The 22,733-nt window shown below is 39.3% G+C and overlaps 1 protein-coding gene across 1 annotated transcript; it reads left to right on the top strand.

The window, feature by feature from the left end:
- Window positions 1–3,017: 3,017 nt before the first annotated feature.
- LOC116569215 (transcription factor SPT20 homolog) lies at window positions 3,018–5,618 on the top strand. The gene is given in 1 exon segment (XM_032305303.1): window positions 3,018–5,618. A coding segment is annotated over 1 exon segment (2,391 nt). The 5' UTR covers window positions 3,018–3,202; the 3' UTR covers window positions 5,594–5,618.
- The last annotated feature ends 17,115 nt before the right edge of the window (window positions 5,619–22,733 follow it).

Genomic DNA, 22,733 nt, shown 5'->3' with positions numbered 1-22,733 from the left:
GGGGGGGAGCAGGCTCCCTGCTGAGTAGAGAGCCTGATGCAGGGCTCGATCCCAGGACCCTGAGATAATGACCCGAGCCAAAGGCAGAGGCTTAACCCACGGAGTCACCCAAGCACCCCTCTTTTGCCCATTTTTTACTGGATTATTTGTTTTGGGGTATTGAGTTTGATAAGTTCTTTATATATTTTGAATACTAACCCTTTATCAGATAAGTCATTTGGAAATTTCTCCTCCCATTCTGTTGGCTGCCTTTTAGTTCTGTTCATTGTTTCCTTCACTGTGCAGAAGGTTTTTTCTTCATGAGGTCCCAATAGTTCATTTTTGCTTTTGTTTCTCTTGCCTCAGGAGACATGTGTAATAAGAAGTTGCTATGGCTAATGTCAAAGAGATTTCTGCCTGTATTCTCCTCTAGGAGTTTTTTTGATTCCTGTCTCACGTTTAGGTCTTTCATCTATTTTGAGTTTATTTTTGTGTATGGTGTAAGGGAGTGGTCCAATTTCATTCTTCTGCATATTGCTGTCCAGTTTTTCCAATACCATTTGCTGAAGACACGGTCTTTTTTCCATCGGATATTTTTTCCTGCTTTGTCAAAAATTAGTTGACCATATAGTTGTGGGTCCATTTCTAGGTTTTCTGTTCTGTTCCATTTGATCAGTGTGTCTGTTTTTGTGTCATTACCATTACTGTCTTGGTGACTATAGCTTTGTAATATAGCCTGAAATCTGGAATCGAAATGCCTCCAGTTTTTTCTTTTTCAGAATTGCTTTGCCTATTTGGGGTCTTTTGTGGTTCCATACAAATTTTAGGATTATGTTTTCTAGCTCTGTGATGAATGCTTATGGTATTTTAATAGGGATTGCATTAAGTGTATTGAGTGCTCTAGGTAGCACAAACAATTTACAATGTTTATTCTTGCAATCCATGAACATGGAATGCTTTTCCATTTCTTTGTGTCCTTTTCAATTTCTTTCATAAGTGATCTATAGTTCAGAGTACAGAACTTTTACCTCTTTAGTTAGGCTTATTTCTAGGTATCTTATTATTTTTGGTGCAGTTGCACATAGGATTGATTCCTTGATTTCTTTTTCTGTTGCTTTCTTATTGGTGTATAGAAATGCAACAGATTCTGCACATTGATTTTATATCCAACAACTTCGATGAGCTCATGTACTCTAGCAATTTTTTGGTGGAGTCTTCTGGGTTTTCCACATCATAGACTATCTTGTTGTCCACAAATAGTGAAAGTTTGATTTCATCCTTGCCAGTCTGGATGCCTTTTATTTCTTTTTGTTTTCTGATTGCTAAGGCTAAGACTACTGGTAGTATCTTAAATACTAATGGTGAAAGTGGACATCCCTGTCTTGTTCCTGACCTTAGAGGAAAGGCTCTTAATTTTTCCCCATTGAAGATGATATTAGCTGTGGGTCTTTCATATATGGGTTTTATGATATTGAGGTATGTTCCATCTACCCTACATTGTTGAGGATTTTTATCAAGAAAGGATATTGTATTTTGTCAAATGCTTTTTCTATATCTCCTGAGAGGATCATATGGTCCTTATCCTTTCTTGTATTAATGTTGTATATCACATTGACTTGTGAATATTGAACTAGCCCTGTATCCAAGAATGAATCCCACTTGATTGTGGTGAATAATCCTTTTAATATACTGTTGGATTTGATTTGCTAGTATTTTATTGAGAATTTTTGCATCCATATTCATCAGAGATAAAGTCTGTAATATTTTCAGTGGAGTCTTTGTCTGGCTTTGGGATCAAAGTAGTGCTGGCTTCATAGAATGAGTTTGGGACTTTTCCTTTCATCTCTATTTTGGGAACAGTTTCAGAAAAAATAGGTATTAGCCCTTGTTTAAATATCCAGTAGAATTCCCCTGGGAATCCATCTGGCCAAACACTTTTGTGTGTTGGGAGATTTTTGATGACTGAATCAATTTCCTTACGGTTATTGGTTTGTTAAAATTTTCTTTATTTCTTCCTGTTTCAGATTTGGTAGTTTGTAGATTTCTAGGACTTTGTCTGTTTCTTCCAGGTTGCCCAGTTTGTTGGCATATAATTTTTCATAGTATTCTCTTATATTTCTGTGTTGTTGGTTATGATTTCTCTTTCATTCATGGTTTTATGTATTTGGGTCTTTTTTCTTTCTGATAAGTCTGGCTAGGAGTTTTTCAATTTTATTAATTCTTTTGAAGAACTGGCTCTTAGCTTTGTTAAATTGTTCTATTGATTTCTTTTTGCTTTTATATCATTTATTTCTGCACCAATCTTTATTATTTATCTTCTTCCGCTGGCTTTAGGCTTTATTTGTGGCTCCTTTCCTAGTTCCTTTAGGTGTAAGGTTAGTTTGTATATTTGAGACTTTTCTTGCTTCTTGAGGTAGGGCTGTATTGCTATATACTTCCCTCTTAAAACGGCCTTTACTATATACCAAAGGCTTCTGTCATTTATTCATTTTCACTTTCTTCCATGTATTTTTCAAAATTTCTTCTTTAATTTTCTAGTTCAGCCATTCATTCCTGAGTAGGATGGTCTTTAACCTCCATGTATTTGAAGTGTTCTCAGTCTTTTTCTTGTGGCTGACTTCCAGTTTCATAACACTGTGGTCTGAAAATATGCATGATATGATCTTGGGTGTTTTTCTACTTGTTGAGGGTTGATTTGTGACCCAGTACGGGATCTATTCTGGAGAATTTTCCATGTGCACTCGATAAGAATGTGTATTTTGCTGCTTTAGGATTATCTCCAAGGTATGCCTGCAAATTGTAAGAGCCAAGAAAGAAACTAAATAGAGGACTATTAAACATAAAGAGGTCAGGACTTGGTGGTTTTGGAAATTCTCAGACCTCTAGATGGCAAATAATGTTAAAATTAAGAAGTAGCTTCTGATCAAAGATAAAACTCAGGGTACTGTCAGAAAACTATGGTATAAAGATGGAAGGCAAGAGTGTAGCTATAAAACCTTTTGTTAAGAGTTGTGTTAAAAGAAACTTCTAGGGAACCTTCAACCCGCGGGGCGGGGCCCTTGCCCGCACGTAGCATTCCAGCCGAGCCAGAGGCGCCGTCATGACGCCTAGCGTGGCGTCTTTCCGCACAGCACTGTAAGATTGATATTAAAGACATGGTTTTCAACCCTCTTCATCAGTGCACATAAGTTATCTCTTCTTTTTGGACCCATTTTACACCACAATGCAACAAGCTTTAGAACTAGCTTTGGATCGTGCTGAGTATGTCATTGAAAGTGCCCGACAGAGACCTCCCAAAAGGAAATACCTGTCTAGTGGAAGAAAATCTGTATTTCAAAAACTTTATGACTTATATATTGAAGAATGTGAAAAAGAGCCTGAGGTTAAGAAATTAAGAAGAAATGTGAATTTGTTAGAGAAGCTTGTTATGCAAGAGACATTGTCCTGTTTAGTGGTCAACCTATACCCAGGAAATGAGGGATACTCTCTGATGCTCAGGGGCAAAAATGGATCAGTTTTGCAGTGAGCCTGAACATTTTTCAGAAACTTTATATTTTAATATTAAGATTCTGAGACCATTCGACTGCCTTACGAAGAAGGAGAATTGCTTGAATACTTGGATGCAGAAGAATTACCTCCTATTTTGGTTGATCTCCTAGAAAAATCTCAGGTTAATATTTTTCATTGTGGATGTGTCATAGCAGAAATTCGTGACTACAGGCAGTCCAGTAATATGAAATCTCCTGGTTACCAAAGTAGGCATATTCTCTTACGGCCAACGATGCAGACTTTGGTCTGTGATGTACATTCAATAACAAGCGATAATCATAAATGGACCCAGGAAGATAAACTTCTGCTTGAGAGCCAACTGATCCTAGCTACAGCTGAACCACTGTGTCTTGATCCTTCTATAGCAGTAACCTGCACTGCAAACAGACTCCTTTATAACAAGCAAAAGATGAACACACGCCCAATGAAACGGTGTTTCAAGAGGTATTCCAGGTCCTCTCTGAATCGGTAACAGGATCTTTCTCACTGTCCACCTCCTCCACAGCTAAAATTACTTGATTTCTTACAAAAAAGGAAGGAAAGAAAAGCAGGTCAACATTATGACCTCAAGATATCTAAAGCAGGAAATTGTGTAGATATGTGGAAGCGAAGTCCCTGTAACTTGGCCATACCTTCTGAAGTGGATGTGGAGAAATATGCTAAAGTGGAAAAATCCATCAAATCTGATGACTCACAACCAACAGTCTGGCCAGCCCATGATGTAAAAGATGATTATGTATTTGAATGTGAAGCTGGTAATCAGTATCAGAAAACAAAGCTCACCATTTTGCAGTCACTTGGTGATCCACTATACTATGGTAAAATACAGCCATGTAAAGAAGATGAAGAAAATGACAGCCAGATGTCTCCATCCCACTCCTCCACAGATGATCATTCAAATTGGTTTATTATTGGATCAAAGACTGATGCTGAGAGGGTAGTCAATCAGTACCAGGAATTGGTCCAGAATGAAGCCAAATGTCCAGTCAAAATGTCACACAGCTCCAGTGGCTCAGCCAGCTTGAGTCAGCTTTCTCCAGGAAAAGAAACAGAACAACCGGAGACTGTGTCAGTTCAGTCTTCAGTATTGGGAAAGGGAGTAAAACATCGACCTCCACCCATCAAACTTCCCTCAAGCTCAGGAAATAGTTCTTCAGGTAACTATTTTACACCACAGCAGGCCAGCAGCTTTCTTAAATCTCCAACTCCTCCACCTGCTTCCAAGCCGCCAAGTCTTTCTCGGAAGTCATCTGTGGATCTCAATCAAGTTAGCATGCTTTCTCCAGCTGCCCTGTCACCTGCCAGCTCATCACAAAGAACCACGGCCACCCAGGTCATGGCAAACTCTGCTGGACTTAACTTCATCAATGTTGTGGGCTCTGTTTGTGGAGCTCAGGCTTTGATGAGTGGTTCAAATCCTATGCTGGGCTGTAACACTGGTGCCATAACTCCTGCAGGAATAAACCTGAGTGGCCTTCTCCCCTCAGGCGGTCTGCTACCAAATGCATTGCCCGGTGCAATGCAGGCAGCTTCTCAAGCAGGTGTTCCCTTTGGTTTAAAAAATACTTCAAATCTCAGGCCCTTAAATCTACTCCAGCTTCCAGGTGGTTCACTCATTTTTAACACTCTGCAGCAGCAGCAACAGCAGCTCTCTCAGTTTACACCACAGCAGCCTCAGCAACCTACAACTTCTAGTCCTCAACAGCCAGGGGAGCAGGGTTCTGAACAAGGTTCAACTAGTCAAGAACAGGCCTTATCTGCTCAGCATGCTGCTGTTATTAACCTTGCTGGAGTAGGAAGTTTCATGCAGTCACAGGCAGCTGTGTTGTCTCAGCTTGGCTCTGCCGAGAACAGACCTGAGCAAAGCCTTCCTCAGCAGAGATTCCAGCTCTCCTCTGCCTTTCAACAGCAGCAGCAACAGATACAACAGTTGCGATTCTTACAGCATCAAATGGCTATGGCAGCAGCAGCAGCACAAACAGCTCAGCTACATCGTCATCGGCATACAGGCAGCCAGTCAAAAAGTAAAATGAAGAGAGGCACACCAACCACTCCAAAATTTTGAGTCTCGCTTTTCTTTCTCTCTCTCTCTTTTTTAAAACCATTAAGAGCATTGAATCAAAGGATTCTGAGTTTCTACTTCCATTTTTTGTTTTGTTTATTCAAATGTGTCAGTATTTTACACTGCTAGATGTACAAACTTTATACAGAAGCACAACCCTATGATTTTTAATTAAAAATGGGAATGGTTTAACGAACCATTAGGGTTGGTTTGCCTAAGTCATTGCTTTTTAAAAATGGTTTCACTGTACATACTACATACGGAAGTGACCTAAGAAATACTAGAAACATCTTTCTGAAGAATGTAGTTTGATATTTATTTAGTATAAAAGGTTTGTGCACAGTGTAACAAATACAGTTTTTACAAATCTGAAAAAAAAAAAAAAAAAAAAAAGAAAATTCTAGGTTTATTCCCAGGTATCTTATGGTTCTTGGTGCTATAGTAAATGGAATCGATTCTCTAATTTCCCTTTCTGTATTTTCATTGTTAGTATATAAGAAAGCCACTGATTTCTGCACCATTGACTTTGTATCCTGCCACGTTGCTGAATTGCTGTATGAGTTCTAGTAGTTTGGGGTTGGAGTCTTTTGGGTTTTCCATATAAAGAATCATGTCATCTGCGAAGAGAGAGAGTTTGACTTCTTCATTGCCAATTTGGATACATTTTATTTCTCTTTGTTGTCTGATTGCTGTTGTTAGGACTTCTAATACTATGTTGAACAAGAGTGGTGAAAGTGGGCATCCTTGTCGTGTTCCTGACCTCAATGGGAAGGCTTCAAGCTTTTTCCCATTGAGGATGATATTTGCTGTGGGTCTTTCATAGATAGATTTGATGAGGTTCAGGAATGTTTCCTCTATCCCTATACTTTGAATCGTTTTAATCAGGAACGGATGCTGGATTTTGTCAAATGCTTTTTCTGCATCAATTGAGAGGACCATGTGGTTCTTCTCTCTTCTCATATTAACTTGTTGTATCACATTGATTGATTTGCAAATGATGAACCATCCTTGTAGCCCAAGGATGAATCCCACCTGATCATGGTGGATAATCTTTTTAATGTGCTGTTGGATCCTGTTTGCTAGGATCTTGTTGAGAATCTTAGCATCCATATTCATCAGTGATATTGGTCTAAAATTCTTCTTTTTGGTCGGGTCTTTGCCTGGTTTGGGGATCAGGGTAATGCTGGCTTCATAGAAAGAGTCTGGAAGTTTTCCTTCTGCTTCAATTTTTTGAAACAGCTTCAGGAGAATAGGTGTTATTTCTTCTTTGAAAGTTTGGTAGAATTCGCCAGGGAATCCGTCAGGTCCTGGGCTCTTGTTTTTTGGTAAAGGATCTGTACTCAAGGAATTACAGAACACTCATGAAAGAAATTGAAAAAGACACAAAAAGGTGGAAGACCATTCCATGCTCTTGGATTGGAAGAATAAACATTGTTAAAATGTCTATACTGCCTAGAGCAATCTATACTTTTAATGCCATTCCGATCAAAATTCCACCGGTATTCTTCAAAGAGCTGGAGCAAATAATCCAAAAATTTGTATGGAATCAGAAGAGACCCCGAATCGCTAAGGAAATGTTGAAAAACAAAAATAAAGCTGGGGGCATCACGTTACCTGATTTCAAGCTTTATTACAAAACTGTGATCACCAAAACAGCATGGTACTGGCATAAAAACAGACACATAGACCAGTGGAACAGAGTAGAGAGCCCAGATATGGACCCTCAACTCTATGGTCAATTAATCTTCAGCAAAACAGGAAAAAATATACAGTGGATAAAAGACAGTCTCTTCAATAAATGGTGCTGGGAAAACTGGACAGCTATATGTAGAAGAATGAAACTTGACCATTCTCTCACACCTTACACAAAGATCAACTCAAAATGGGTAAAAGACCTCAACATGAGACAGGAATCCATGAGACTCCTAGAGGAGAACATAGGCAGTAATCTCTTCAATATCAGCCACAGCAACTTCTTTCAAGCTATATCTCCAAAGGCAAAGGAAACAAAAGCGAAAATAAACTTTTGGGACTTCATCAAAATCAAAAGCTTCTGCACAGCAAAGGAAACAGTCAAAGAAACAAAGAGGCAACCCACGGAATGGGAGAAGATATTTGCAAATGACAGTACAGACAAAAGGTTGATATCCAGGATCTATAATGAACTACTCAAACTCAACACACACGAAACAGGCAAACATATCAAAAAATGGGAAGAAGATATGAATAGACACTTCTCCAATCAAGACATACAAATGGCTATCGACACATGAAAAAATGTTCATCATCACTAGCCCTCAGGGAGATTCAAATTAAAACCACATTGAGATACCACCTTACACCAGTTAGAATGGCCAAAATTTACAAAACAGGAAACAACATGTGTTGGAGAGGATGTGGAGAAAGGGGAACCCTCTTCCACTGTTGGTGGGAATGCAAGTTGGTGCAGCCTCTTTGGAGAACAGTGTGGAGATTCCTCAAGAAATTAAAAATAGAACTTCCCTATGACCCTGCAATTGCACTCCTGGGTATTTACCCCAAGGATACAGATGTAGTGAAAAGAAGGGCCATCTGTACCCCAATGTTTATAGCAGCAATGGCCACGGTCGCCAAACTATGGAAAGAACCAAGATGCCTTTTGGGGCGCCTGGGTGGCTCAGTGGGCTAAGCCACTGCCTTCGGCTCAGGTCATGATCTCAGGGTCCTGGGATCAAGTCCCGCATCAGGCTCTCTGCTCAGCAGGGAGCCTGCTTCCCTCTCTCTCTCTCTCTGCCTGCCTCTCCAACTACTTGTGATTTCTCTCTGTCAAATAAATAAATAAAATCTTAAAAAAAAAAGATGCCTTTCAACAGACGAATGGATAAGGAAGATTTGGTCCATATACACTACAGAGTATTATGCCTCCATCAGAAAGGACGAATACCCAACTTTTGTAGCAATATGGACGGGACTGGAAGAGATTATGCTGAGTGAAATAAGTCAATCAGAGAGAGTCAATTATCATATGGTTTCACTTATTTGTGGAGCATAACAAATATCATGGAGGGCAAGGGGAGTTAGAGAGGAGAAGGGAGTTGGGGTAGATTGGAAGGGGAGGTGAATCATGAGAGACTATGGACTCTGAAAAACAATCTGAGGGGTTTGAAGTGGCGGGGGGGTGGGAGGTTGGGGTACCAGGTGGTGGGTATTATAGAGGGCACGGATTGCATGGAGCACTGGGTGTGGTGAAAAAATAATGAATACTGTTTTTCTGAAAATAAATAAATTAATTAAAAAAAAAGAAACTTCTAGGTTCAAACCTCAGACAAATGTTTAGATAAACAAAAGAAGATCATTAAGCTAACAGAAGCTAATGTTGTAATGGGATGAACATTTAGGAGGCCTGAGGAGGGGATGGGTGTATTTTTCAAGTGAAGAAATGTGTATCATGTAGCCAGCTCCAGGGTGGCCCTCAGTGATCCTAGTCTCCTGATATTTGTTCCCTGGTCTAATCCCTCCACACCAAATACAACACAGTGGAAGTGATGGTATGCGATATCTGATGTCTGGCCATAAGTGAATGGCCTTTGCTCTCTTAGATCCTTGCTCTGGGAGACCCATTTGCCATGTCTATGAAGAGGCCCACATGGAGACTGCATTATTTTGGATAGTGTCCACCCCCCCAAGTTTATGTTCTTTCTAGACCCAGATATGACCTTATTTGGAAATAGGGTCATTGCAGATGTAATTAACTAAGATGATGTCTTACTGGAGCAGGGTAGGCCCATGATCCAATTTGACCAGTGTCCTTATAAGAGTTAAAAAAAGGAGCACAGACTGGGGCTCCAGGGGACGCAGTCAGTTAAGCATCCAATTCTTGATTTAGGCTCAGTTCATGATCTCAGGGTCATGAGATCAAGCCCTGTCTCAGGCTCTTTGCTGGGTGTGGAGCCTGCTTAAGATTCTCTCTCTCTCTCAAAATAAGATGAAAACAGGGAGTCAAACCATAAGAGACTCTTAACTATAGGAAACAAACTAAGGGTTGCTGGATGGGCATGGGTAGGATGATGGGGTAATTGGGTGATGGGCATTAAGAAGGGCACTTAAAGAGAAGGTCCTCCTGGCGGGAGGTCAGAAGGTCACCAGGAGCCTAACGTCACGTCCCTGACGTCACAGCGTCTGCGTCATTCCCTTCAAGTCATCTTATCCCGCAGACATTATATCATCTCGCATCCTCACAGGAAGGGAATCAATAGCAACAAAAATTCCTTGGAATCATCCTATGTGATCATTTCCCTTTTTATTCTGAGCCATTGGAGGAGCCACAGTTGGTAAACCCTAGATTAAAAATATGAGATTGGGGGGAGGAGTCAAGTTGGCGGAGAAGTAGCAGCCCGAGACTACTTCAGCTAGCAGGAGATCAGCTAGATAGCTTATCTAAAGATTGCAAACACCTGCAAATCCATCGGCAGATCGAAGGGAAGAAGAACAGCAATTCTAGAAACAGAAAAACAACCACTTTCTGAAAGGTAGGACTGGCGGAGAGGTGAATCCAAAGCGAAGGGAAGATAGACCCCGGGGGGAGGGCCCAGCTCCCGGCAAGCGGCGGAGCAACAGCGCACAAAATCAGGACTTTTAAAAGTCTGTTCCGCTGAGGGACATTGCTCCAGAGGCTAAACCGGGGTGAAGCCCACGCAAGGTCAGCGTGGCCTCAGGTCCCGCAGGGTCACAGAAGGATCGGGGGTGTCTGAGTGTCGCAGAGCTTGCGGGTATTGGAACGGGGAAACCGGCTACAGAGACAGAGCCGACAGTAAGCTCGCAGCTCGGGGTTACCTTGAACCGGTCACAGGCTCGGTGAGCTCGGAGTGCGGCCGGAGGTCAGGCAGAAGGGAGTAACTGGGCACTGTTCTCTGAGGGCACACTGAGGAGTGGGACCCTGGGCTCTCAGCTCCTCCGGGCAGGAGACCAGAAGGCCGCCATTTGTATTCCCATCCTCCGGAACTCTACGGAAAACACTCAGGGAACAAAAGCTTCTGAAAGTAAACCCGAGTGGATTACTCAGCCCCTGGTAAGGGCGGTGCAATTCCGCCTAGGGCAAAGACACTTGAGAATCACTACACCAGGCACCTCCCCCAGAAGATCAAAAAGAAATCCAGCCAAGACCAAGTTCACCTACCAAGGAGTGCGGTTTCAATACCAAGGAGAGCAGCAGAATTCCAGAGGAGGAGAAAGCAGAGCACGGAACTCATGGCTTTCTCCCTGTGATTTTTTTAGTCTTGCAGTTAATTTAATTTTTTTCTTTTTCATTTTTTTTCTCTTCTTCTGCTAAAATTTTTTTTAACTTTTACCCTTTTCTTTTTTAACGTTTTTTAACTAGTTTATCTAATATATATATTTTTTCTTTTTTATATTTTTCCTTATTCATTTTCTTTTTTTAAATTCTTTTCCTTTCTCGTTTCTTTTCTTTTTTTTCTTTCTTTCTTTTTGAACCTCTTTTTATCCCCTTTCTCCCCCCTCATGATTTGGTATCTCTTCTGATTTGGTTAAAGCATATTTTCCTGGGGTTGTTGCCACCCTTTTAGTATTTTACTTGCTCCTTCATATACTCTTATCTGGACAAAATGACAAGGCGGAAAAATTCACCACAAAAAAAAGAACAAGGGGCAGTACCGAAGGCTAGGGACCTAATCAATACAGACATTGGTAATATGTCAGATCTAGAGTTCAGAATGACAATTCTCAAGGTACTAGCCGGGCTCGAAAAAGGCATGGAAGATATTAGAGAAACCCTCTCGGGAGAAATAAAAGCCCTTTCTGGAGAAATAAAAGAACTAAAATCTAACCAAGTTGAAATCAAAAAAGCTATTAATGAGGTGCAATAAAAAATGGAGGCTCTCACTGCTAGGATAAATGAGGCAGAAGAAAGAATTAGTGATATAGAAGACCAAATGACAGAGAATAAAGAAGCTGAGCAAAAGAGGGACAAACAGCTACTGGACCACGAGGGGAGAATTCGAGAGATAAGTGACACCATAAGAAGAAACAACATCAGAATAATTGGGATTCCAGAAGAAGAAAAAGAGAGGGGAGCAGAAGGTATACTGGAGAGGATTATTGGGGAGAATTTCCCCAATATGGCAAAGGGAACGGGCATCAAAATTCAGGAGGTTCAGAGAACGCCCCTCAAAATCAATAAGAATAGGCCCAAACCCCGTCACCTAATAGTAAAATTTACAAGTCTCAGTGACAAAGAGAAAATCCTGAAAGCAGCCCGGGAAAAGAAGTCTGTAACATACAATGGTAAAAATATTAGATTGGCAGCTGACTTATCCACAGAGACCTGGCAGGCCAGAAAGAGCTGGCATGATATTTTCAGAGCACTAAACGAGAAAAACATGCAGCCAAGAATACTATATCCAGCTAGGCTATCATTGAAAATAGAAGGGGTGATTAAAAGCTTCCAGGACAAACAAAAACTGAAAGAATTGGCAAACACCAAACCGGTTTTACAGGAAATATTGAAAGGGGTCCTCTAAGCAAAGAGAGAGCCTACAAGTGGTAGATCAGTAAGGAACAGAGACAATATACAGTAACAGCCACCTTACAGGCAATAAAATGGCACTAAATTTATATCTCTCAATAGTTACCATGAATGTTAATGGGCTAAATGCCCCAATTAAAAGACACAGGGTATCAGAATGGTTAAAAAAACAAAACCCATCTATATGTTGCCTCCAAGAAACTCATTTTAAGCCCAAAGACACCTCCATATTTAAAGTGAGGGGGTGGAAAAGAATTTACCATGCTAATGGACATCAGAAGAAAGCAGGAGTGGCAATCCTTATATCAGATCAATTAGATTTTAAGCCAAAGACTATAATAAGAGATGAGGAAGGACACTATATCATACTCAAAGGGTCTGTCCAACAAGAAGATCAAACAATTTTAAATATCTATGCCCCCAACGTGGGAGCAGCCAACTATATAAACCAATTAATAACAAAATCAAAGAAACACATCAACAATAATACAATAATAGTAGGGGACTTTAACACTCCCCTCACTGAAATGGACAGATCATCCAAGCAAAAGATCAGCAAGGAAATAAAGGCCTTAAACGACACACTGGACCAGATGGACATCACAGATATATTCAGAACATTTCATCCCAAAGCAACAGAATACACATTCTTCTCTAGTGCCCATGGAACATTCTCCAGAATAGATCATATCCTCGGTCCTAAATCAGGACTCAACTGGTATCAAAAGATTGGGATCATTCCCTGCATATTTTCAGACCACAATGCTCTGAAGCTAGAACTCAACCACAAGAGGAAGTTTGGAAAGAACCCAAATACATGGAGACTAAACAGCATCCTTCTAAAGAATGAATGGGTCAACCGGGAAATTAAAGAAGAATTGAAAAAAATCATGGAAACAAATGATAATGAAAATACAATGGTTCAAAATCTGTGGGACACAACAAAGGCAGTCCTGAGAGGAAAATATATAGCGGTACAAGCCTTTCTCAAGAAACAAGAAAGGTCTCAGGTACACAACCTAACCCTACACCTAAAGGAGCTGGAGAAAGAACAAGAAAGAAACCCTAAGCCCAGCAGGAGAAGAGAAATCATAAAGATCAGAGCAGAAATCAATGAAATAGAAACAAACAAACAAACAAACAAAAAACAATAGAACAAATCAACGAAACTAGGAGCTGGTTCTTTGAAAGAATTAATAAAATTGATAAACCCCTGGCCAGACTTATCAAAAAGAAAAGAGAAAGGACCCAAATAAATAAAATCATGAATGAAAGAGGAGAGATCACAACTAACACCAAAGAAATACAGACAATTATAAGAACATACTAGGAGCAACTCTACGCCAACAAATTTGACAATCTGGAAGAAATGGATGCATTCCTAGAAACATATAAACTACCACAACAAACTACCAGGAAGAAATAGAAAGCCTGAACAGACCCATAACCAGTAAGGAGATTGAAGCAGTCATTAAAAATCTCCAAACAAACAAAAGCCCAGGGCCAGACGGCTTCCCGGGGGAATTCTACCAAACATTTAAAGAAGAACTAATTCCTATTCTCCTGAAACTGTTCCAAAAAATAGAAATGGAAGGAAAACTTCCAAACTCATTTTATGAGGTCAGCCTCACATTGATCCCCAAACCAGACAAGGATTCCATCAAAAAAGAGAGCTATAGACCAATATCCTTGATGAACACAGATGCGAAAATTCTCATCAAAATACTAGCCAATAGGATTCAACAGTACATTAAAAGGATTATTCACCATGACCAAGTGGGACTTTTTTCCAGGGCTGCAAGGTTGGTTCAACATCCGCAACTCAGTCAATGTGATACAACACATCAATAAAAGAAAGAACAAGAACCATAGGATACTCTCAATAGATGCTGAAAAAGCATTTGACAAAGTACAGCATCCCTTCCTGATCAAAACTCTTCAAAGTGTAGGGATAGAGGGCACATACCTCAATATCATCAAAGCCATCTATGAAAAACCCACCACAAACATCATCTCAATGGAGAAAAACTGAAAGCTTTTCCGCTAAGGTCAGGAATACGGCAGGGATGTCCATTATCACCACTGCTATTCAACATAGTACTAGAAGTCCTAGCCTCAGCAATCAGACAACAAAAGGAAATTAAAGGCATCCAAATCGGCAAAGAAGAAGTCAAATTATCACTCTTTGCAGATGATATGATACTATATGTGGAAAACCCAAAAGACTCCACTCCAAAACTGCTAGAACTTGTACAGGAATTCAGTAAAGTGTCAGGATATAAAATCAATGCACAGAAATCAGTTGCATTTCTCTACACCAACAACAAGACAGAAGAAAGAGAAATTAAGGAGTCAATCCCATTTACAATTGCACCCCAAACCATAAGATACCTAGGAATAAACCTAACCAAAGAGGCACATAATCTATACACAGAAAACTATAAAGTACTCATGAAAGAAATTGAAGAAGACACAAAGAAATGGAAAAATGTTCCATGCTCCTGGATTGGAAGAATAAATATTGTGAAAATGTCTATGCTACCTAAAGCAATCTGCACATTTAATGCAATTCCTATCAAAGTACCATCCATCTTTTTCAAAGAAATGGAACAAATAACTCTAAAATTTATATGGAACCAGAAAAGACCTTGAATAGCCAAAGGGATATTGAAAAAGAAAGCCAAAGTTGGTGTCATCACAATTCCGGACTTCAAGCTCTATTACAAAGCTGTCATCATCAAGACAGCATGGTACTGGCACAAAAACAGACACATAGATCAATGGAACAGAATAGAGAGCCCAGAAATAGACCCTCAACTCTATGGGTCAACTAATCTTCGACAAAGCAGGAAAGAATGTCCAATGGAAAAAAGACAGCCTCTTCAATAAATGGTGTTGGGAAAATTGGACAGCCACATGCAGAAAAATGAAATTGGACCATTTCCTTACACCACTCACGAAAATAGACTCAAAATGGATGAAGGACCTCAATGTGCGAAAGGAATCCATCAAAATCCTTGAGGAGAACACAGGCAGCAACCTCTTCGATCTCAGCCGTAGCAACATCTTCCTAGGAACATCGCCAAAGACAAGGGAAGCAAGGGCAAAAATGAACTATTGGGATTTCATCAAGATCAAAAGCTTTTGCACAGCAATGGAAACAGTTAACAAAATCAAAAGACAACTGACAGAATGGGAGAAGATATTTGCAAACGACATATCAGATAAAGGACTAGTGTCCAAAATCTATAAAGAACTTAGCAAACTCAACACCCAAAGAACAAATAATCCAATCAAGAAATGGGCAGAGGACATGAACAGACATTTCTGCAAAGAAGACATCCAGATGGCCAACAGACACATGAAAAAGTGCTCCATATCACTCGGCATCAGGGAAATACAAATCAAAACCACAATGAGATATCACCTCACACCAGTCAGAATGGCTAAAATCAACAAGTCAGGAAATGACAGATGCTGGCGAGGATGCGGAGAAAGGGGAACCCTCCTACACTGTTGGTGGGAATGCAAGCTGGTGCAACCACTCTGGAAAACAGCATGGAGGTTCCTCAAAATGTTGAAAATAGAACTGCCCTATGACCCATCAATTGCACTACTGGGTATTTACCCTAAAGATTCAAACGTAGTGATCCAAAGGGGCACGTGCACCCGAATGTTTATAGCAGCAATGTCCACAATAGCCAAACTATGGAAAGAACCTAGATGTCCATCAACAGATGAATGGATAAAGATGTGGTATATATACACAATGGAATACTATGCAGCCATCAAAAGAAATGAAATCTTGCCATTTGCGACAACATGGATGGAACTAGAGCGTATCATGCTTAGCGAAATAAGTCAAGCAGAGAAAGACAACTATGATATGATCTCCCTGATATGAGGAAGTGGTGAGGCAACATGGGGGCTTAAGTGGGTAGGAGAAGAATCAATGAAACAAGATGGGATTGGGAGGGAGACAAACCATAAGTGACTCTTAATCTCACAAAACAAACCGAGGGTTGCTGTGGGGAGGTGGGTTGGGAGAAGGGGGGTGGGGTTATGGACATTGGGGAGGGTATGTGCTTTGGTGAGTGCTGTGAAGTGTGTAAACCTGGCGATTCACAGACCTGTACCCCTGGGGATAAAAATATATGTTTATAAAAAATAAAAAATTTAAAAATCAAAAAAAAAATAAAATAATAAAAAATTAAAATATGAGATTATTCCACATGCTGGACATGGAAATCATGGTGGATTGACTTGGATGGAAATGGAAATGGAAACGGATTTCCATGGAAATGGAAATCATGAATAAGAGTGTTTTTTCTGTATCCAGAATTTTCCAAATGAGCTGGTACCTCAGTTAAAAAGTTAGCCCACGGATGTTTTAAAGCCCTTGTATCCCCCTTCTTAAAGACACACTGTGTTTGCTGTGTCCACGCACCCAGTTCCCAAACCCTTTTGACAAATAAATGTTCTGATCCAGTTGTTTCTGCACAAAAAAAAAAAAAAAAGAAGGGCACTTAAAGTAATGAGCAACAGACGTTGTATGCAATTGATGAATCACTGAGTTCTAACTCTGAAACTAATAAAATGGAATATGTTAAACTGAATTTACATTACAAATTTTTAAAAGAGTGACACCTGGGTGGCTCAGTTGGTTGGATGACAGCCTTCGGCCCGGGTCATGATCCTGGAGTCCTGGGATTGAGTCCTGCATCAGGCTCCCAGCTCCACGGGGAGTCTGCTTCTCCCTCTGACCTTCTCCTCATTCATGCTCTCTCTCACTGCCTCTCTCTCAATAAATAAATAAAAATCTTAAAAAAAAAAAGAAAGAACATTTAAAAAAATTTTAAGATTTTATTTATTTATTTGACAGAGAAAGAGAACACAAGTAGGCAGAGAGGCAGACAGAGAGAGAGAGAGGGGGAAGCAGGCTCCCCGCTGAGCAGAGAGCCTGATGTGGGGCTCAGTCCCAGGACCCCAAGATCATGACCTGAACTGAAAGCAGGTGAGTCACCCAGGCACCCCAACATTAAAAATTTTTTTTTAAAGATTCTCTCTTCCTCCCTCTCCCTCTGCCCCTCCCTCCCACTCACACGCCTACACGTTATCTCTCTGTTTAAAAAAAAAAAGGCACAGAAACTGCACACAGGGCAGAACACATGTGAAAACAGAAGCAGAAATTGGAGTGATGTGTATCTAAGGTCAGGAGTGCCAAGGATGGATGGCAACAGCAGAAGCCAGGAGAAAGGCATGGACCAGCTCCTCTAGATCTTTCAGAGGAAGCACGGCCCTGAAGACACTGTGACTTCTGATTTCTAGCCTCTAGAACTGTAAGAAGACAAATATATTGTTTGAAGTCACCCAGATTGTGGAAGCTTCTGGAAATGAATACAGAGAGTAACAGGCCTCCTGCCAGCAGCAGCACCAAACTGACAGCCAAGTGGGCGAGCCATCTTGGAAGTGTTCCTCCCTCTCCAGGTGACATCTAATTGCAACTTCATGAGAAACCCTGAGCCAGAATTGCACAGCTCAGTTGATTTTTAATTTCTGTCTCATGGACACAAATATGTTTACTGTTATTTTAACCCACTAAACTTTGGGGTAACTTGTTACACAGCAATAGATTGGTAATACCATAAGGATCTTGGGGGAAGGCCATACCATTGAATGAATAAATGAGCAAGTTCACTTATGTATTTGATAAATTAGGTACTCTGGTCTGGAGCTTTGATGATAGTTGGATGCTTGTTCTAAGTAATCAACTGAAACTAAAGATGATCAGAAACAGCAGTTTGGAAAAATGGCATGGCCTTAAGCATGGTTGAAAGACTGTAATTCCATTCCATAGGCTTTCCTCTGAACACTGCTTTTCTTCAAGTTCTTTCCAAGAGACATGTCTCTTCCTTTCTGCCTTATCTTATCCCTTCTTGTCCAACCACTAATCTTCTATGTCAGAGACTTGGTTTCCCACCATCCTTCTCCAAATCATTGTATCTCCATGGTCCCAATCTCAGATCCCAATTAGAGGAAATTTTTTTAAAAAGACATCAAAACAAGGATTAGAATAATGAACTCTTAGGTACACATCACAAACCATCAGCAATTATAAATTCATGACTAATCTTGTGTCACCCATCTGTATTACTTGTGGCCCTTCCCTAGATTATTTTGAAGCAAATATCAGACATTTTGTCTATAATTATTTAAGCATGTAGCATTATTGTCTTAAACTCAGTAATCATTCTTTAATATCTTTAAAGATCCAATCAATATTTACATTGTTCCTGATTGTCTTGCAGTTTCTTTTTTTCATTTATTTATTATTGATTATTGATTACTACATTTTACACCTCTGTAAGGATAGAGGTTAACTTGTTGAAAATAGGTGACAGTCTAACGGATTTTTGTCTGAGAGCCGCATAAGTGAATTTTGTTCTGCAATCGTGCAAATGGTTTCTGTGTGAGAAAAAAAAAAAAAAGAACTAAGTTCTAATTGTACTGCTCTATAGTACATCATTCAGTTTTGCATGTAGTTTCATAGTCTTATTCCAATTTTCTTCTTTTCAGTTTTCATTAATTACATATATGTCTGTATCTCCTCTACTTCTTTTTAAAAAGATACTTTAAAATTTTTTTTCCTATTCTTTTTTTTTCTTTTCAGTGTTCCAGAATTCATTGTTTATGCACCACACCCAGTGCTCCATGCAATACGTGCCCTCCTTAATACCCACCACCAGGCTCACCCAACCTCCCCTACCCTCTGCCCCTCCAAAACCCTCAGTTTGTTTCTCAGAGTCCACAATCTCTCGTGGTTTGTCTCCCTCTCCGATTTCCCCCACTTCACTTCTCCTCTCCATCTCCCAGTGTCCTCTGTGTTATTCCTTATGCTCCACAAGTAAGTGAAACCAAGATTATACTTTTTATTTTATTTTATTTTTTTAAAATTTTTATTTATTTATTTGACAGGCAGAGATCATAAGTAGGCAGAGAGGCAGACAGAAAGAGAGAGGAGGAAGCAGACTCCCCACGGAGCAGAGAGCCCGATGCGGGGCTTGATCCCAGACCCTGGGATCATGACCTGAGCTGAAGGCAGAGGCTCTAACCCACTGAGCCACCCAGGCGCCCCAAGATTATACTTTTTAAAACAGTTTAGGTTCATAACCAAATTAGGAGGAAGGTACAGATATTCCCTAAAATATTCCCACCCCCACATATACGTAGCCTTTCCCATTATCAGCATCCCCCATCAGAGTGGTCCATTTTTTATAACCGTTGACTTTGACACACCATTATCATTCAAGTTCATAGTTTACATTAGGGTTCATTCATGGTTTGTACATTCTATGGGTTCAGACAAATTAATATTGACACGTGTCTGGCATTATAGCATCAAACAGTTCACTGTTCTAACAAATCGTTCCATGCTCCATTCATCTCTCAGGTCCCTACCCTGGGCAGTCACTTACCATTTTACTGTTTCCAGATTTTTACCTTTTTCAGAATGTCATACGGTTGGAATCATACAGTATGAAGCTTTTACATATTGCTTTCTTTTACTTTGTAATATGCATTTAAGTTTCTTCCATATGTTTTCATGGCCTGACAGCTCATGTCTTTTTTAGTGCTAAATAATGTTCCCTTGTCTGAATATACTCGTTTACTTATCATTTTGTCTACTGGCGGACATCTTGGTTATTTCCAAGTTTTGGCAATTACAAATAGAGCTTCTGTAAATATCCGGAGCTTCCATAAATATTCACATACACACTTTTGTGTAGACATAGGTTTTCAGTTCCTTTGGGTAAATACCAAGGAGTACAGTTGCTGGATCATATGGTACAAGTAGGTTTAGTTTTTAAGTAATCTCCATACTGCCTTCCAAAGTGGCTGTGTCATTTTATAATTCTCGTTAAGACTTCCTTTAGCTCTGCATCTTTGTCTCCCCTTCTAATTTCCCCCAACTCACTTCTCCTCTCCATCTCCCAGGGTCCTCCATGTTATTCCTTATGCTCCACAAGTAAGTGAAACCAAGATTATACTTTTAAAAACAGTTTAGGTTCATAACCAAATTAGGAGGAAGGTACAGATATTTCCCAATATTTTCACCCCCACATATACATAGACTTTCCCATTATCAGCATCCAGTGTTCTGGATTTTGGCCATCCTGATAGGTGCACAGTGGTGTCCCATTGTTGTTTTAATTTGTAATTCCCTGATGACATATGATGTAGAATCACTTTTCATATGCTTATTTGCCAACTGTTTATCTTGTTTGGTGAGGTGTCCATTTAGGGTCTTTGGCCCACTTTGTAATTGGGTTGTGTATTTTCCTATTGTTGGGTTTTCAGAGTTCTCTCTATATTTTAGATTATAGTCCTTTATCACATGTCTTTTATAAATATTTTCTCATAGTGTGTGCTGTCTTTTCATTCTCCTGATAGCATCTTTCATGGAGCAGTAGTTTTTTATTTTAATTTTATTGCAGTCTAGCTGTTCAATTCTTTCTTTCATGTCTTGTGTCTTTGGAGTTGCATGTAAAAGTCATTATAAAAACTCTTATAGTTTTTCTGGTTTTTGCATTCTGCATTTAGGTCTATGATATATTTTGAGTTCACCTTTTTGAAGGTTATAAGGGCTAGATTCTAGATTTACTATTTTTGAAGGCTATAAAACCTAGATTCTAGATTCACTGTTTTTAAAGGCTGGAAGTGCTAGATTCTAGATTCACTATTTTTGTGGGTAGATAGAGTTGTTCCAGTATGATTTATTGAAAACACAGTCTTTGCTCCATTGTATTGCCTTTGCTTCTTTGTAAAAAATCCGTTGATGTATTTATTTGTGGGGATCTACTTCTGGGCTATTTTATTTCATTGATCTTTTGTCTAATTGTTCACCAGTATACTGTCTTCATTACTGTAGCTTCATAGCAAATTGAAGTCAGGTAGTATCGGTCCTCTGACCTTGTTCTTTTCCTTCAATATTGTGTTGGCTTTTCTGGGTCTTTTGACTCTCCCTACAAACTTCGCAATCATTTTGTCAATATCTATAAATAACTTCCTGAGATTTCTTACCAACCAAGTTGGCAAGAACTAACATCTTGACAATATTCAGTCTTATCCATGAATATGAACTATCCATTTAATTAAATTTGTATTGGTTTTTATAATTTTTCCCCAAAATTTCATGTTTTGTTAGATCTATATCTAAGCTTTTAATTTTAGGGGATGCTAAATTAAATGATACTGTGTTTTTAATTTCAAATTTGACTTGTTCATTGCTGGTATATATACAAAAGCTAATGACTTTTGTATATTAACCTTTTATCTTACAACTTTATAATAATAATTCTGGGAGGTTTATTTGATTTTTATTGATTTTTTCAGATTTTCAACACTGATTATTGTATCATCTGTGAAGGAAGACGGTTTAATTTCTTCTTTCCTAACTTGTACACCTTTTTCCTTTCCTTTATTGCATTAGTTGGTGTTTCCAATATTATGTTGAAGGGCAGTGATGACATTAGTAGGAAAGCTTTATTACCATTATACATTATGTAAGATATAGGTTTATTGTGCATATTTTTTTTTATCAACTTGAGGGAATTCTCCCCTATCCCCAGTGGCTGAGAGTTTTTACCATGATTGGATGTTGGATGTTGTCAAATGCTTCTCTGCATCTATTGATATGATCATGTGATTTTTCTTCTTTAGCCGGTTGATGTGATTAATTACATTAATTGACTTAGTAATATTGAACCAAGCTTTATACTTATGATAAATCCCACTTGGTCAGAGTGTATAGTTATTATTTTTATACATTGTTGGATTTTATTTGCTAATATTTTATTAAATATTTTTTTATCTATGTCCATGAGAGATACTGGTTTGTAGTTTTCCTGAAATGTCTTTGTTCAGTTTTGGTAATAGGGCAATATTGACCTAAAGAAAAGAGTTAGGGAGTATTACCTATTTCTATTTTCTGAAAGAGATTATAGAGAAATAGTTTATTTTCTTCCTTAAATATTTGGTAGAATTCACTAGTGAACCCATCTGGGCCTGGTGCTTTCTCTTTTGCAAGATGATTAATTACTCATTCCACTTCCTTAAAAGATACATGTTTATTTGTATTGTCTATTTCCTTATGTAGGAATGTAGCAAAAGGTAAATGATAAAATCCCATCTACACCTACCCCCTAGTAGAATTGCCTTTTGTTTTCTCTGTCACATGACATATATTTTTTTAAAGATTTGAGAGAGAGAGGGAGAGAATGCACACATGAGACGGGACAGGCAAGAGGGAGAGGGAGAGACTGAATCTCAAGCAGACTCCCTGCTGAGCATGAAGCCCAACATGGGGCACCATCTCATGACCCCGAGGTCATGACCTGAGTCAAAATCAAGAGTCAGACACTTAACTAGGCCACCCAGCTGCTGCTATCACATGGTATTTCTATATAATGTTGAAGTAAGCTGCTGAACTTTAACCAAAGAAAAAACATCACAAATTGACTCCCAGCACTTTCTCAAGATTGATCCCAAGCTATGTACCTATAGTTATTCTATATAAAAATGTATTTAAAAAACCTGTAACATCAAAGGAAAAGGAAATACAGA

The sequence above is a fragment of the Mustela erminea genome, chromosome 11, assembly GCF_009829155.1.
Source record: "Mustela erminea isolate mMusErm1 chromosome 11, mMusErm1.Pri, whole genome shotgun sequence".
Taxonomy (NCBI): domain Eukaryota; kingdom Metazoa; phylum Chordata; class Mammalia; order Carnivora; family Mustelidae; genus Mustela; species Mustela erminea.
This window is presented reverse-complemented; position numbering and strand designations above follow the sequence as displayed.